The following is a 17,398-nucleotide window of genomic DNA, read 5'->3' as shown; positions in this document are numbered from 1 at the left end:
ATTCATTTTTTCATATACGTTGTGGATAAGATGGGAATTCAAAATGCTAGGTTTCAGATTTTTTTTGTTGTTGGCAACAAGTTTTGGTAAAATTGGAATTGCATGATAATACTCTAATCTAAGCCTCATTGTTGTAACTCGAATTATTCAAAAGTCTATGATGAAGAGTGTTTCAATTCCTCACGATATCATGTGGTTGCTTGGTATAAAACAAAAGATTGCCTGGAAAATTTGATAGATTATGTTTAGTATGTGGCTTTGATAGTGTTGCATGAAGCTTTTCCTTTCATTAACAATTCCAAATATAATTATAATTAGTCCATGGAAGGTTAATTTGATTAGTCTTGGTTATTCTGTGGTTGATCTTGATGAGTTGGAGCTGAGTAGAAGAATACAAAATACCCTAAGAGCATCTTTAGGAGTGATATCAACTTAGTATGAAAACACCAAATTACCAATAATTTGGTGTTTTTTCAACTTCAGGAGAGTCACATGTTGATGAAAACACCAAAAAAACACCAAACTAAACACTAAATTGGCCAATATTTGGTTCTAGGTTTGATGCTGTATCAAATCACTCACGCGGTTTTTCCAACACCGCGTGGGCTTGGGTTGCTAAATGAGCTTCTATGGCGTGGTTTTGCCAAAACCGCGTGGGCTTGGGCTTCTATGGGCGCGGTTTTGCCAACACCGCGTGCGTTTTTTCTGAAAATTAGAACTGTGGTGCATAGAACTTGAAAAATTATGAATTGTGCATAGAAGTTAAGAAATTAATAATTGTGCAATTAAATAAATTAAAAATTGTGATTCAAAATCGAAAAAATTAAAGAAATTAAAAACCTATGATTATGATTATGATTATGCAGTCCAAAATCTATGATTATGATATAATCATATAATATCCAAAATGATCCAAAACCTATCATATTACATCAAATTTATTTAGCTCTCTTCTTACGCCCCTTACCACTCGATCCCTCTTCTCTCTCTATTTGGATATTCCTAAGCTGCTCCTCTAAGTTCCTAACCTGAGAATCAAGATCTTCTCTGTCTGCACGAAGGTTAACTACCTTAGCCTGAAGTTCCTCATATCCCTGATATTGTTGCGTGTACACCTGCTGAATATCCTCATACGCTTTTCGAGTCTCGTCATACGCACGTTGAGATTGCTGATATGTCTGAGAATATGCCTCCTCCCTTTTTTGGTTATAATGATACACGACAGTCCTCATCCCATCAAACATACAAATCTGGTTCTCATATCTTTCCCGAATCTCAGCCTGAAAATCCAAGAAAATACATTGTGAGTACATATTATATATATAATGAATAAGAAAAATAAAATAGCTAAACTCACCGTGGTATACTGATCAATCTGCGGTTCTAACTCATGGCAACGAGCACGAGGCACCTCAGGAATGGAAATGTAAGTAGCCTCCCCATTAGGTCCACACACGGCAAACATCTGAGGATTACTGGCAGACACATGAGCTGGATGATATGCATTCAGAGGTTGTGGGTTGTAAACAGGCTGTGGCAGATGAGAAATATGTAGCTCACATCTCATCTTTTCCAGGTCCACAAACTCGAAGTTGCTAGCCCGACCAACAGGGGGCAACAACGGACCCATGGACCATCTATAATACTGATCAGCAGTCTGCTCAACAACAAAAGAAGATGCATCTGGCCAAGGACCACTACTGGCATGAACTTCATGAACTTGAATTCTACCCCACAACTTCACATCACTAACATCTGGCATGGGAGCACATGGAACTCCATAACGTCCAGTCATCTGCCTCCAAAGATCTGTTGCCACGCGATACCAAACCATCTGATCCGCGTGTGGCAAAACAACTCGTGGACGTGACAACACACAAGCATGCTGCACAACTGGATCGTCAAAGGTAGTAGTTAAACGCCAAGGTCTCCACTCAATCGATGACAATGATCTAATATCAATCTGAGCACGAGCCATACATACATTATTTCTAATCTGTCTCCTGTTACGAGTCAAGTGAGGCCCTGACCAACTACCAAATCTAGGGCGAGTATCAACAATCATGTCTATGTTAGGACAAAGAGTTCGAAAGTACTCATAAAACCAAATCTCTAAAAGTCCTATGAATCCTGCAATATGAGGACTTCTACTTTCGAATGTCTGTGAAGCTTTATCTAACGCCGCTATCAATGTGACATATACTAAGCTACCCATGTTATAATCTCTCATAGCATGCAAATCAGATACATAAGCATAATATCTCAGTCGTACTGTAGAATGACCATTGGGAAACAGAACATGCCCAATAAAAAACATAAAAAAAACCCTAACATATACATCAACACTCTCACTACCAGGTAAAATAGTCAAAGCTAATTCCACTCGTGTATCAGGATCCAAGAGGGGTTCCATATATACAGTTTTAATATGAGATAACTTAATACCATAAGAATCATAAGCATCCGCATCCAAGCGAGGAAAACTCATAAGCATATTATCCATATTCTCATAATTTGTATAAAAAGGTATCGGTTGGCCTATACTGATACTCAACCCAGAAATCATAGTAAAGTCTAGCGGTGTGAACTCTAACTCTGCACAAGGGAAATGAAATGTATGAGTTCTACTCCATCATTTTTCTACTAAAGTTATGACCACTGCCCAATCAGCCTTCTTATAATCCACATCAACCAAAAGACCCAAAGGTGTATACAAAATACTATCTCTAATATGTACAAACTCATTCAAACTCTTAGTAACCTTCCACCACTCTCTAACACCATGTAAAGCAAATCTAACTCGGTAGTCAATAATATGCTGATATTATGAAAAATAAAAATGTGTATAAGATAAATAATTAATTGGTCTAACTCAACTAATTAATATTCAAACTATTTAATCAAAACTAATTAATTACCTGAGTATTAGCCACCGCACTCGACACGTGTTTTGTATCACGTGTAGAAGACACAACTTCCATATCAAGTGCTTCGTCGGGTGCAAATTGCCAATCGAAGTCGTTCATCTGATAGTCCAGTACATAGGGATGTTCATCAGTCGGCGCGACATCCTCGGGTTCTTCTCGCCCACCATATTCTACTTTCTTGGGTTCTTCTCCCTCATCGCCAATGTCGTCTGTGTACTGCCAATCATCATTGTCGAAAGATTCAAAAGGATCTATATAAAATTTCAGGTAGGTTTTTTTTTTTTTTAAACTAAGGAGAGGGTTTATAATTGAGAGAAGAGTTGAAAGTGATTGAACCGCGCGGCTTTGGTCCTGATTATATGTTTTGAACACCGCGTGGGCTTGGGCCTGTCAGTTGGGCTTTAGTGGCGCGGTGTTGGAAAAACTGCGTGGCTATATAGCGCGGTTTATCGAAAACCGCGTAGTTTGATGTCAAAAATTTGATGTTGCTCCTAAAGTTGCTTGGTGTTTTTTTGGTTCAAAATTTTGGTGTTTTTTTAGTAGCTCTCCTAAAGATGCTCTAAAGCAATCAATTAGTTGGCCGGGAGTTGTGGTATTCAAACATGAAGTAAGAGCACCGAATCATTCTTGATAGCAAAGGACCTTTTGTTTTTTTTTGGTTAGGAATCAGGAATATCAAAGTCAGAGGGCTGAAATTCTAAGACTCTTTTCACTTCACTAGGATCTATCATCTATGTTGTCCAAGGCGCCCAAATCATTTTAAGTTTACATTCAAATATTCAGTAATGTTTCTGTCTTGCTACCAAAATTCAGTATCTGAACTTGCAAACAAATATTGTTTGTGTACAATTAGACATAAAATCCTCATTCTGTACTATGCATCACATGTATTTGGTTATAGTGAATGGAGCTTGCAACACATGACAACCTTCTTTTTACCATGACTTTTCACTTATATAAAGAAGTAAATAACGAATCAGTTTCCACATACTAAGTTTGTCTTTTCTTTAATTTGTATTTCTGGTTTACATCTGGTGAGTTGAGAAGATGGCTGGTAGAATCAATATCATTGTTAAATCAGTAACCAATGCAACTTACAATCTCAACGTGGAACTTGATGATACCATTTATTCAATAAAAGAAAAGCTAGAGCCTTTATGTGCTGTTGATAGGAACCGACAGTATCTTGGGCACAACAACGAAGAGTTGCTAGACTCTTATAATGTTGGAATGTATGTTACTAAAGATGGGACAACGATCAATCTCAAATTCAATACTAAGGATCAACCATCTCAGGAGTCATTGAAAACCTCTAGCCCTGCAGAATCTCAAGGTTCATCTGAACGACCTACCAATGCAGAATCTGAAGCTTCTAATTAATGAAACTCCTCATGTTTCTCCTACTAGGGAATGAAAAGGTGACAATAAGTTAAAAGAATAGGGCGACTTGTTCTACAATATAATCCGAATCAAGGATTGAACTAACGATAATATGTAAAAGCTTTCTATCCTATATATCAATTATCATATTATTATTATTAATTCTAGCAATGTGATTTCTTTTTCTTTCTATAATTCAAATTAAACATGCTGGAACTCATCCATATAATTAATTAGTACTTACTTATTTAATTTGTTGGAAAAATAATGGTCCTACATACTAATGCGCATTGCTTTGAAGCCAACATGAAAGCTCTAGTGTTTAAATACATGAAGAATGGATCTTTCGATAGAGTTTTATACGAAAACCACCTTAATTTACAGTGGGAAAAGTTGTATGAGATTGCAACTGAGACAGCAAAAGCGCTCTCTTATTTGCACGAGAGCTGCCGTAAGGTAATGTGCTACTTGACTCAGATCATTCTCCTAAAGTTGCAGATTTCGGATTGGCTAAGGTTTCAAAAAGAGATGTAAGTCATATATCCGTGATTCAATTCAGAGGGACCCGTGGCTTTGCTGCCCCTGAAATGTGGATACAAATGCCAGTAACCTACAAAAGTGATGTTTACAGCTTTGGCATGTTATTGTTTGAAGGAGAATTTGTGACGGCGAAGATTGGTTTCCTGGACAAGTTTGGGACATGTTTGAGAAGAAACAACTAGACAAACTTATAGAGGGTTGTTGCATTGAGGAGAAGAATAAAGAGAAAGCAAAGACGTTATCTAGTTTGTCTGAAATAATTAATGTTTCTGATAAAAGGCCTGATAACATGAGCCTTGTGGTGCAGGTTCTTGAGGGAAACATACAGCTTCGGCCACCTCCTAATCCACAATATCCATATTGTGTTTCTTCAGTGGCTTCAAGTATATACAACTGGATAGATGGTTCCACAAGCATTAGTGGACCGCCCCCGTCACCAGTTTCTTCTATTGGCTTTCATTCCTCTGATAAACGGTATGATTTCTTTCTGAAAATATGTTTTTGATACTCTAAGTTTGTTATGGTGTGGATTGAACTTGAGAATTTAATGTTTCTGAAATAATTCCAACTGCTATCTAGTGTATTGGAATGACAATTAAGCACGCAATGGAAAACACTTGATGAGGAAGTTTTGGATTCATAAAATGTGGGATTCCAATGATCAGACGTCTCCCTTTTTATTTTTATTTTGTCCGTCTGTCTTTCAGTGATTTGCCGATAAAGGAAACGCTTGCATCTTTTCTGCCTTGTTTTTTACTGTTTCATCTATAATGTGGAATTTGGGCGTCTAACGTGTTTTCTTCTTGTCTCATAAGTTTGTATGTGTTCGGAAAGGTAAGCCTGCTTTAAGTTTGATTTTGCATTGTGAATGCTTTGTTCTAGCTGCACGTTTGGAAATATCTTTTAGAAGGTTAAGGAACCTGTTGTATGGTATCTGAATATCTAATTTTGTTCATATCATATTCTATTCACCTATTTTAATTGATATTTTCATATATCCTATTTTTGCAGTGAGTTATAGTTTTCAAAAACATAACTCGCTTCAAAATTTTAAGTTTATACTTTAGTTTGGTTGACTAGGGCAATGGGAAAACATGTCGTTGCTAACTTTTTGTGGTGTAGTTAAGAATGGGCAGAAGCATCTTGGTGAACAAATTGCCAGGCATTGTTTTCGTCTATCCATTCTATGTAGATGATGGAGTGACTGCTTACTCTAGAAGTAATTTGGTTGCTTTTTACATTTGAAAGAAGGTTATGTAAAAAACAGAAGGTTAAGGACTGCTTTTTGTGTTAAAAAATGGTGATAAGTGATGTATTCTAGGGTTCTAAACCCTTGGTTGAGTCCCATATTGGTTCACATATCATTAAAGTTACATGTAAGGCATCACCTTGAATGTGATGACCACCTATCAAGCGTGGTGACTTTTGGAATGAGCGACAAACTAGTGTTGGATTTGAAACAAGAAGAGTTTTCATGGTAAAATCCTTATGGCCAAGCTACAGGCAAGCGTGGTCCTTCAAAAATGGACTTTTAGCAAACTTGACTACTAGCGGGTTCAGTGCAAAGTACCTTATAATGAGGCTTACCGCAGGAGAATACCATAATATTGCTAAACTTAGTAGAAGAATACAAAATACCCTAAGAGCATTTTTAGGAGTGATATCAACCTAGTATGAAACACTAAATTTCCAATAATTTGGTATTTTTTCAATTTTAGGAGAGTCACATGTTGATGAAAACACCAAAAAAACACCAAACTAAACACCAAATCGGCCAATATTTGGTTCCAGGTTTGATGCTGTATCAAATCACTCACGCGGTTTTTCCAACACCGCGTGGGCTTGGGCTGCTAAATGGGCTTCTATGGTGCGGTTTTGCCAAAACCGCGTGGGCTTGGGCTTCTATGGGAGCGGTTTTGCCAACATTGCGTGCGTTTTTTCTGAAAATTAGAACTGTGGTGCATAGAACTTGAAAAATTATGAATTGTGCATAGAAGTTAAGAAATTAATAATTGTGCAATTAAATAAATTAAGAATTGTGATTCAAAATCGAAAAAATTAAAGAAATTAAAAACCTATGATTATGATTATGATTATGCAGTCCAAAATCTATGATTATGATATAATCATATAATATCTAAAATGATAAAAAACCTATCATATTACATCAAATTTATTTAGCTCTCTTCTTACGCCCCTTACCACTCGATCCCTCTCCTCTCTCTATTTGGATATTCCTAAGCGCTCCTCTAAGTTCCTAACCTGAGAATCAAGATCTTCTTTGTCTGCACGAAGGTTAACTACCTTAGCTTGAAGTTCCTCATATCCCTGATATTGTTGCGTGTACGCCTGCTGAATATCCTCATACGCTTTTCGAGTCTCGTCATACGCACGTTGGGATTGTTGATATGTCTGAGAATATGCCTCCTCCCTTTTTTGGTTATAATGATACACGACAGTCCTCATCCCATCAAACATACAAATCTGGTTCTCATATCTTTCCCGAATCTTAGCCTGAAAATCCAAGAAAATACATTGTGAGTACATATTATATATATAATGAATAAGAAAAATAAAATAACTAAACTCACCGTGGTATACTGATCAATCTGCGGCTCTAACTCATGGTAACGAGCACGAGGCACCTTAGGAATGGAAATGTAAGTCGCCTCCCCATCAGGTCCACACACGGCAAAGATCTGAGGATTACTGGCAGACATATGAGCTGGATGATATGCATTCAGAGGTTGTGGGTTGTAAACAGGCTGTGGCGGATGAGAAATATGTAGCTCACATCTCATCCTTTCCAGGCCCACAAACTCGAAGTTACTAGCCTGACCAACAGGGGGGCAATAACGGACCAATAGAGACACAGTTCCACCATCTATAATCTACTGATAAGCAGTCTGCTCAACAACAAAAGAAGACGCATCTGACCAAGAACCACCACTGGCATGAACTTCATGAACTTGAATTCTACCCCACGACTTCGCATCACTAACATCTGGCATGGGAGCACAAGGAACTCCATAACGTCCAGTTATCTGCCTCCAACATCTGTCGACCACAGTACCAAACCATACAGTCACGTATGGCAAAAACAACTTTGTGACGTGACAACACACAAGCATGCTGCACAACCGGATCGTCAAAGGTAGTAGTCAAACGCCAAGGTCTCCACTCAATAGATGACAATGATCTAATATCAATCTGAGCACGAGCCATACATACATTATTTCTAATCTGTCCCCTGTTACGAGTCAAGTGAGGCCCTGACCAACTACCAAATCTAGGGTGAGTATCAACAATCATGTCTATGTTAGGACAAAGAGTTCGAAAGTACTCCTAAAACCAAATATCTAAAAGTCCTGTGAATCTTGCAATTTGAGGATTTCTACTTTCGAATGTATGTGAAGCTTTATATAACGCCGCTATCAATGTGGCATATACTAAGCTACCTAGGTCATAATCTCTTATAGCATGGAAATCAGATACATAAGCATAATATCCCAGTCGTACTGTAGAATGATCATTGGGAAACAGAACATGCCCAATAAAAAACATAAAAAAAACCCTAACATATACATCAGCACTCTCACTACTAGGTAAAATAGTCAAAGCTAATTCCACTCGTGTATCAGGATCCAAGAGGGGTTCCATATATTCAGTTTTAAAATGAGATAACTTAATACCATAAGAATCATAAGCATCTGCATCCAAGCGAGGAAAACTCATAAGCATATTATCCATATTCTCATAATTTGTATGGAAAGGTATCGGTTGGCCTATACTGATACTCAACCTAGAAATCATAGTGAAGTCTAGTGGCATGAATTCTAACTCTACACAAGGGAAATGAAATGTATGAGTTCTACTCCACCATTTTTTTACTAAAGCTATGACCACTGCCCAATCAGCCTTCTTATAATCCACATCAACCAAAATACCCAAAGGTGTATACAAAATAATATCTCTAATATGTACAAACTCATCCAAACTCTTAGTAACCTTCCACCACTCTCTAACACCATGTAAAGCCAATCTAATTCGGTAGTCAATAATATGCTGATATTATGGAAAAAAAATAATGCGTATAAGATAAATAATTAATTGGTCCAACTCAACTAATTAATATTCAAAATATTTAATCAAAACTAATTAATTACCTGAGTATTAGCCACCACACTCGACACATGTTTTGTATCACGTGTAGAAGACACAATTTCCATATCAAGTGCTTCACCGGGTGCAAATTGCCAATCTAAGTCGTTCATCTGATACTCCAGTACATAGGAATGTCTATCAGTCGGCGCGACATCCTCGGGTTCTTTTCCCCCACCGTATTCTACTTTCTCGGGTTCTTCTCCCTCATCGCCAATGTCGTTTGTGTACTACCAATCATCACCGTCGAAAGATTCAAAATGATATATATAAAATTTCAGGTCGGTTTCGTTTTTTTTTTAAAACTAAGGAGAGGGTTTATAATTGAGAGAAGAGTTGAAAGTGATTGAACCGCGCGGCTTTGGTCCTGATTATATGTTCTGAACACCGCGTGGGCTTGGGCCTGTCAGTTGGGCTTTAGTGGCGCGGTGTTGGAAAAACTTCGTGGCTATATGGCGCGGTTTATCCAAAATCGCGTAGTTTGATGTCAAAAATTTGATGTTGCTCCTAAAATTGCTTGGTGTTTTTTTGGTTCAAAATTTTGGTGTTTTTTTGGTAGCTCTCCTAAAGATGCTCTAAAGCAATCAGTTGGCCGGGAGTTGTGGGTATTCAAACATGAAGTAAGAGCACGAATCCTTAGATATATATTATAGCTATACCCTCTTGGCTCTATTTTTCAAGGCTTCATAGAGTCTCCAATTTTTTGTAAACTCTAACACTAATTATGAAAAAGCAGAATATAAATAAATAAACAATTTCATCTAAAGTTTCACAGTCTCCAACTTTTCCTAAATAATATAGCTAATTATAGAAAAAAATTGAGACGGACAACTAAATTGCTAAAAACAGTAATTTCAACAAAAAACGATTTTTCTAAAACTTTTACGCTACAAATAATAGTTTTCACACTAATCTCAGATGAAGTTTAACATAATAAAGTTTCTTTCTAGAAAATGACAATAAATCTATGAAAGAACAAAGAGAAAAATGAATTGAGTTGCTTGAACATTTACCACACATATGACTGGAAAAAAATAAAAAAGTCAACGAATAATAAAATAAGTAATAGTGTACACCCAAAACAAATAAAATTGTATTGTATGTACTATATATATGGGCCTAAAAAATAAAGTTGGATCAATTTAATGTGTCATCCACTGTGGGATTTAGACATTTAGTTATAGTTAAGAATTTTAAAAACCACAACTCCGGCCACAATAATTACAACATATTCCAATTAAATTTATGAATTTTATAATTTCCAATTTTAACGGAATAACGAGATTTAATTAAAGCAAACGTTGGCTTAAATAAATTATATAACTATGGATTTAGTTAAAGTGGAAGTTGGGCTTAAATAAATTATATATTAAATCAAAACAAATTACTATACATGTGGAAAATTAAATTATACAAAAAATAACATCACAAAATATATAATAAAAATAAATAAATAAATAACGGCAAACCAATAATGACAAATATTTTAAAATATATATAATACTACATGAAACTACCGTCAAAGAACAATTAACTGGAAATAGAAAACTAGATGCAAATACATCGAACTAACCTCAAATAATATTTAACAGAAAATCGAAATGGATGCACATGCAAACATTAAACTAATCTTAAAAAGTAATTAATGGACAGTCGGAATATGGATAGAACTGCATTAAACTACCCTCAAAGAATAATTAACGTTTAGTTATCAAAATAATAATAATAATAATTAACGTGAAATCAAAACTTAGATGCAAATACATCGAACTGACATCAAAAAATAATTCTGGGAAATCAGAAACTTGATGCAAATACATTGAATTAACCCTCAGAGATTAAATTAACGAGAAATCGAAAACTGGATGCAACTGTATTGAACTAACCTAAAAAAATTAACTATAAATTAGAAACATGATGCAAATGCAAGCGTATAGTAGAACTAATCTTAAAAAATAATTAACTGGAAATCGGAAACCAGATACAACTACAGTAATACACTAAACTAATCTAAAAAAAAAATAAATGCATATGCATTGAACTAACCTCAAGAAATAATTAACGGAAAATCGGAAATTGGATACAAATTCATTGAACTAACCTCAACCAATAATTAATGGAAAATCAGAAACTAGATGCAAATGCAACCTTATCGAATAATAAATGAGAAATCATAAACTGGATGCAAATGTATTAAACTAATCTCAAAGAATAATTAACGGGAAATCAGATGTTGGATGCAAATACATTGAACTGATCTCAAAGAATAATTAACATAAAATTGGAAATTGGAATGCATTGAACTAATTGCAAAAAACAATTAACAAGAAATCAGAAACTAGATGCAATTGCATTGAAGTAACCCTCAAAAAATAAATAATATAAAATCAGAAATTGGATGCAAATGCATTGAGCTAATATCAAAATATAGTTGTGTTATATGTTGTGAGAATGTCTCGATAAGTATAGTTTTGTATTTAAAACGGTGTTTTTCTTATCTTTTTTTGTATGATTGGGAACGTCTTGCTATTCAAGTAGCTTAAAGTAGCTTATTAGACACAATCTCACAAAACTTCAATCAAACTTCCATTATTAAACAACAAAATGAAGTTAAAGGGTTTTATCAATGGTGATTTTTTTTTTAGTGGAGAGTACGTACGTAGGATTTTCATGTTATAAGAAATTTGGATGAGTGATCAATATAAAATTTGTATATAATAGTTTTGCATATATAGTTGGATATATTTTTCAAAATAATTAATATGATAGGACCTGTTCGTAGATAATCTTTGAAGATCCCACATAGTGAGTCAGATATAATTTAAAGAATAACTAACGGAAAATCGAGAACTGGATAATATTTGATAATCCCATATAGTAAATCAAGCATAATTTATTTTTATGTCATGTTTGCAAGAACACTATAAGTGGATTAGTATAAAGTTAGTATTACACACTACATTGGATAATTAAAAGGAAGTCGAAAACTGGATTCAAATACATTGAACTGAGCTCAAAGAGTAATCAACGGAAATCGGAAATTTTATGCAAATGCAATAAACTAAACTCAAAAAATAATTAACTAGAAATCGGAAACTAGATGCAACTGCATTAAACTAACGTCAATAACTAACGGGAAATTAGAAATTAGATGCAAATCCTTGAAAAATATTTAACGGGAAATCAGAAACGGTATGCAAATGCATCAAACAAACCTCAAATAATAATTATCAGTGAATTGAAAACAGGATACAAATGCATTTAACTAACCTCAAAAAATAATTAACATGAAATCAAAAACTGAATGCAACTGCATTGAACTAACCTCATAGAATAATTGGCGGAAAATCAGAAACTAGATGCAAATGCATTGAAATAACTTCAAATAATAGTTAATGGAAATCAGAAACTGGATGAAATTGCATCGAACTAACCTCAAAATATAAATAATTAGAAATCATAAACTAGATGCAGATGTATTGAACTAACCTCAAAGAGTTATTAATGACAAATCGGAAACTGGATACAAATGCAATGAACTAATCTTAAAGACTAATTAACAAAACATCAAAGATTGAACTAACCTAAAAGAACAATTAACGGGAAATCGAAAATTAGATACAACTGCATTGAACTAACCTCAAAGAATAATTAACTAGAAAATCGTAAACTGGATGCAATTGCATTAAACTAAAATCATAGATTAACTAATATGCTAGGAAATCATAAATTAATGCAATATCCTTGAAGAATATTTAACAAAAAATCGGAAACTGGATGCAAATGCATTGAAATAACCTAAAAAAATAATTAACTAAAAATAAAAAACCGGATGTAACTGCATCGAACTACCCTCAAAGCATAAATAACCAGAAATTGGAAACTAGATGCTAAATGCATTAAACTAACCTCAAAAAATAATTAAGAGAAAATCAGAAACTAGATGCAGATGTATTGAACTAACCTAAAAAAGTAATTAATGGGAAATTAAAACCTGGATGCAAATGCAATGAACTAATCTCAATGAGTAATTAACGAAACATTGAAAACTATATGCAACTACACTGAATTAACATTAATGAATAACTAATGGGAAATCGTAAACTTGGTGCAACTGCACTGAACTAACCTCAAAAAATAATTAACGGAAAATCAGAAACTTGATACAACTACATTGAATTAACCTCAAAGAATAATTAATGGAAAATCTAAAACTAGATGCAACTACATTGAACTAGCCTCAAAGAATAATTAACGTAAAATCGGAAACTTAATGCAAATGCATTGAACTAACCCCGAAACATAGTTTTACATTAAATCGGGAAGTATAGTTTTACATTTTAAGTAGTATTTATTGTAATTCTTTTATTATGATTGGGAATGTTTTGCTATTCAAGTAGTTTCAATATCATCTTCGCCACATTGGGCATTCTCAGAAAACTTCAATCAAACTTCTATTATTAAACCTAACAACAAAATTATGTCGATAGGTTTTATTAAGGTTTGGTGTTTTCTTTTTATAGAGAGTGGTGATATAAATTTGAATGAGTGATTAATATAATTTTCATATCTCATAGCTATACATAGTCGCTAATATTTTTTAGAATAATTTAATATAACGACACCCGTTCGTAGGACGGGTTCGAAAACTAGTCATTCTTGATAGCAAAGGACCTTTTGTTTTTTTTTGGTTAGGAATCAGGAATATCAAAGTCAGAGGGATGAAATTCTAAGACTCTTTTCACTTCACTAGGATCTATCATCTATGTTGTCCAAGGCGCCCAAACAAGCCAGTCAACTTTTGTGAAAATTGTTATGACTTTTTCTCAAAGGTGTTGCAGAAATCTTAGGAAAAATTGTTGGGAAGCGTAATGCCTCCCGTAGCCTTGACAACATAGATAAGAATATAAATGTGTGGTAAAATTGGCAACAAATGGGGAGTATATTTTTAAATGCTTGGATTCTTGCTCAAAATAATTTTTAAACAAATGGGGGATTTAAAAATTACTGAATTTATAAAACAAATGCAGTAATTTTTAAATGCTTGGATTCTTGCTCAATGCTATGCTATACAAAGTGCTTTCCTTTCTACGCTATAGTCAGTATATTTCTATTGATGTTTATTACGTATCCCTAACTTAGAATGGAATTGTATTGTTTGGAAAAAGTGCTTTGTTTGTTGGATGAAAAGGTTCCTTTGATAGATGATGGTGGGCAGCTTTTGAAAGCATCTAACGTTGTGATGTTAAAGATTCTGGTTAGATTTAGTCCTATGCATAAACGCTTTGATCATGTAATTTCTATTATGGCTCTTTTTTTCTCCTTAACCCGGCGGTCTTAAATCTGAGGATAATTCAGAACGGACATTGTGTTTTGTTGTACTAATCAATCTTCTGCGACCATTAGACCCCTCCGGATGGCCTCCCCCGTCCATCGAGTCTATTGTGGCTATAAATCACAAGTTCGGATCTGGTTGTCAAGTGTCTTATCAAATTGACCAAAGTAATACTCGTTTCTTACTCTTTTGAACTTTCTAGGAATGTATAGTCCATATATGTGAAAGTATGTAAATTAGAACATTTGAAGATTGAATTTTAAATTTCGAACAGGGAAAAAATTCCATGTCATTAGAGAACTTTTCTTGATAGTTTATGGTAAATACATAAATTAAGCAAGGATAAACACAACACGGGCTATTTCTGTAACTCAGTTAACAAAAGGAGAATTAGATTTACTGAATCTGTCAAATTTCATATTGGATATAGCATTTGCCATGGGTTTCTCTCAAGAACTAGCAACCTAACCCATAACTCCCGTTTTTAACTATGATTGATTTGAAATTGTTAATGGGAATCTCTTTTGTCTTCAATTCTATTTCTATTAGTTGTACTAGTAAACGGGTACGTGCGTTGCATGTTCTAGGAAAGGAAATTGGGGTGGAGAAAATCAAAGGAATGAACACATGTAAATTAGAAAATTAACATATTACATTTGTTTGAATGGATATATTATGTAATATGTTTTAGATTATTAATATAGGTCGAGGTCTGACAAAAAACTTTAATAAGAAAAGAACACTTCAATACGCTAGTTGTGTTCTTTGTCCGATTTGCTTTCTGCTGCTTTGCCATGGTGCGAATAAATATATTTGAAGAGGTATTTAACCGCCTGTAATTTAGTCAATATCAGTGCATATGCTACAAACTAATTTATCAAAAAATTAGGTATTTCATCAACATTTGTGTTGTTGGTTATGTAATTATCTTGTCGAGCATTTATATGTGATTGAGGAACATTGTTGGATTCATATGAGTATATTATCTGTAAGATAGAAGAATATTATATCATGGTGTGCAACATAATTGTTATTCTACAGTGGAGAATAAAATATCTAAAAAAAAATGCAAGAAGAATAACTTTTTTTTTTATCATTGTCTTCATAATGATCTAGCGAATCCATCAGCTTTTTTTTTGTCATTTTAAATATTTTGGTCGGTTTAAATAAGTAGGTAGGTTGGACAGAGGAATAAATTATAGCTAGCTAACAAAAGCAATTTATTTATTTATTTAGAAACGATCACATTGAGAAACAATTATGAAAAATACATTGGACACTGTAAATATTTGTTCTATATATAGATCTATTAAGGCGGATATAATATGTGGAGTGAATTGAATGTGTAAATAAAATCTTTCCGGAAGATGGCTTTGTGGCAAGATTACCATTTAAAAGCTTTAAATATAATATATTTTGGTCGGTTTAAATAAGTAGGTAGCTTGGATAGAGAAAGAAGTTGTAGCTAGCTAACAAATGCCATTTTTTTTTTAAAAGAAATTATCACATTGAGAAACAATTAGAAAAAATACATTGGCCTCTATTGATAGTTGTTTTATAGAGCTATTAAGTTGGATATAATATGTGAAGTGAATTGAATGTGTAAGTAAAAACTTTCTGGAAGATGTCTATGGCTTCAACATTTTCAATCTTCAGAGAACTGCAAACTCCCATCCTTGAGCCATTTCTCTATGGCTTCAACATTCTTAATTTTAACACTTGACACTCATTCTTTAAAATATTCTCAATTTTTTTTTGGTTCTATTGTTGTCTCATTTTGAACCACGTCTTAACGTTAATTTGTTCAAGTTACTTTTAAAGCTCAATAGAGGTCTGCCTAAAAAAAAAACTCTCACAAGTCTTTCTAAAAAAAAAAATTGCTATGTAACATCGTTACTTTGAATTTGAGTCAGCTTTTTTTAATCCATTTTGAAGTCATATTCAAGCATTTTATCAGGAATTACTCTACGTCTTACATATATTTCCTTAATTTTTTTCCCCTGGAATAAAATGGTTGATACTTACTTCAATTTTTTGATGCAAATAATTTGGCTGGACTGGAGATAGGACCAACCAAACGTCTGAACCGCCATAAAATTTCAGTTATAAGCAGTTATTCTACCATTTCCCTTAAAGCCAAGAATCTAGGCTTCAGTTTAACACATTTGAAAACAGATACGTCCTACACACCCTTCAAAATACAGTTACTTCATACATTGAGATTCCTAACTGCCCTGTAACAGGTATGTTGATTACTACAAATACTCAAAAAATTGCATTTTCAAATCCCTCTCTTCTTCTACTGCCACTCCATTTTCTTATGCGTCATCACGCAGAACAACAAGAACTAAAATCCTCCAAAAAGGTTGGCTTCTAAATCTTTTCACTTTTACGTTACAACTTTTTAATTTTGTTCTAGATTGGTTTTCAAGTACAAAGAAAAATGCCCATAAAAATAACTTACACTATTTCATTACTGTGCATGTTGTTGGTTTATTTTTCCTTCCAACTAATTCATTCCACTTTAGGTAGACACAAAAAATGGGTACAGAACGATATGTTCGATTGTCTGAATTAACTGACAAAACTACTCGATGTAAAGTAAAAGTTCGTGTCTCAAGAAGATGGACCTTAGGCAGTAAAGACTCCCTAGAGATGAAGAAGAGATTTGATGTCGTCCTGATTGATGAACAGTAATTCAGATAAGTCATTTATGTTCCATCACATTGAGTTCTCCCAATATGAGATTGCCTAAATGCTTTTATTTATTTTCAGGGAAATCAAATTCAAGCAATTGTTCCTAAGAACCATTCGAACACATTCTTAAATGTTCTTCACGAAGGACATGTATATCACATTGAAAACTTTAATGTTCAAACTAGAACAGATTCTTATCGCCCCGTTCAACATGAATATCTTATGCTTATCAGATGGGACACTATTGTTAGAGGATCTTCCGAAGCACACCCTGAAATTCCAAAATATAATTTTGATTTCGTTGAGTTCAACAGAATTAGGCTGCTTCCAAAAGAAAATCAGAATCTGCAAGGTAAGT

At 34.1% G+C, this 17,398-nt stretch overlaps 1 protein-coding gene and 1 long non-coding RNA gene across 2 annotated transcripts; one reads left to right on the top strand and one right to left on the bottom strand.

The window, feature by feature from the left end:
• Positions 1 to 829: 829 nt before the first annotated feature.
• LOC147506178 (uncharacterized) lies at positions 830 to 1,512 on the bottom strand. Its single transcript, XR_015220748.1, has 2 exons — positions 1,358 to 1,512; positions 830 to 1,280 (listed from the first exon to the last, which is right to left on the bottom strand). It is a non-coding gene; the product is annotated as an uncharacterized LOC147506178 (long non-coding RNA).
• Positions 1,513 to 4,637: 3,125 nt separating this feature from the next.
• Positions 4,638 to 5,352, top strand: LOC147506177 (uncharacterized). Its single transcript, XM_086605713.1, has 2 exons — positions 4,638 to 4,837; positions 4,962 to 5,352. The coding sequence occupies exons 1-2, from the start codon at positions 4,638 to 4,640 to the stop codon at positions 5,350 to 5,352; spliced, it is 591 nt and encodes a 196-aa protein (XP_086461839.1).
• Positions 5,353 to 17,398: the final 12,046 nt, after the last annotated feature.

Source organism: Coptis chinensis, chromosome 4 (genome assembly GCF_015680905.1).
Source record: "Coptis chinensis isolate HL-2020 chromosome 4, ASM1568090v1, whole genome shotgun sequence".
Lineage (NCBI taxonomy): Eukaryota > Viridiplantae > Streptophyta > Magnoliopsida > Ranunculales > Ranunculaceae > Coptis > Coptis chinensis.
The sequence above is the reverse complement of the archived record's forward strand: the minus strand, read 5'-3'. Positions and strand labels throughout refer to the sequence as shown.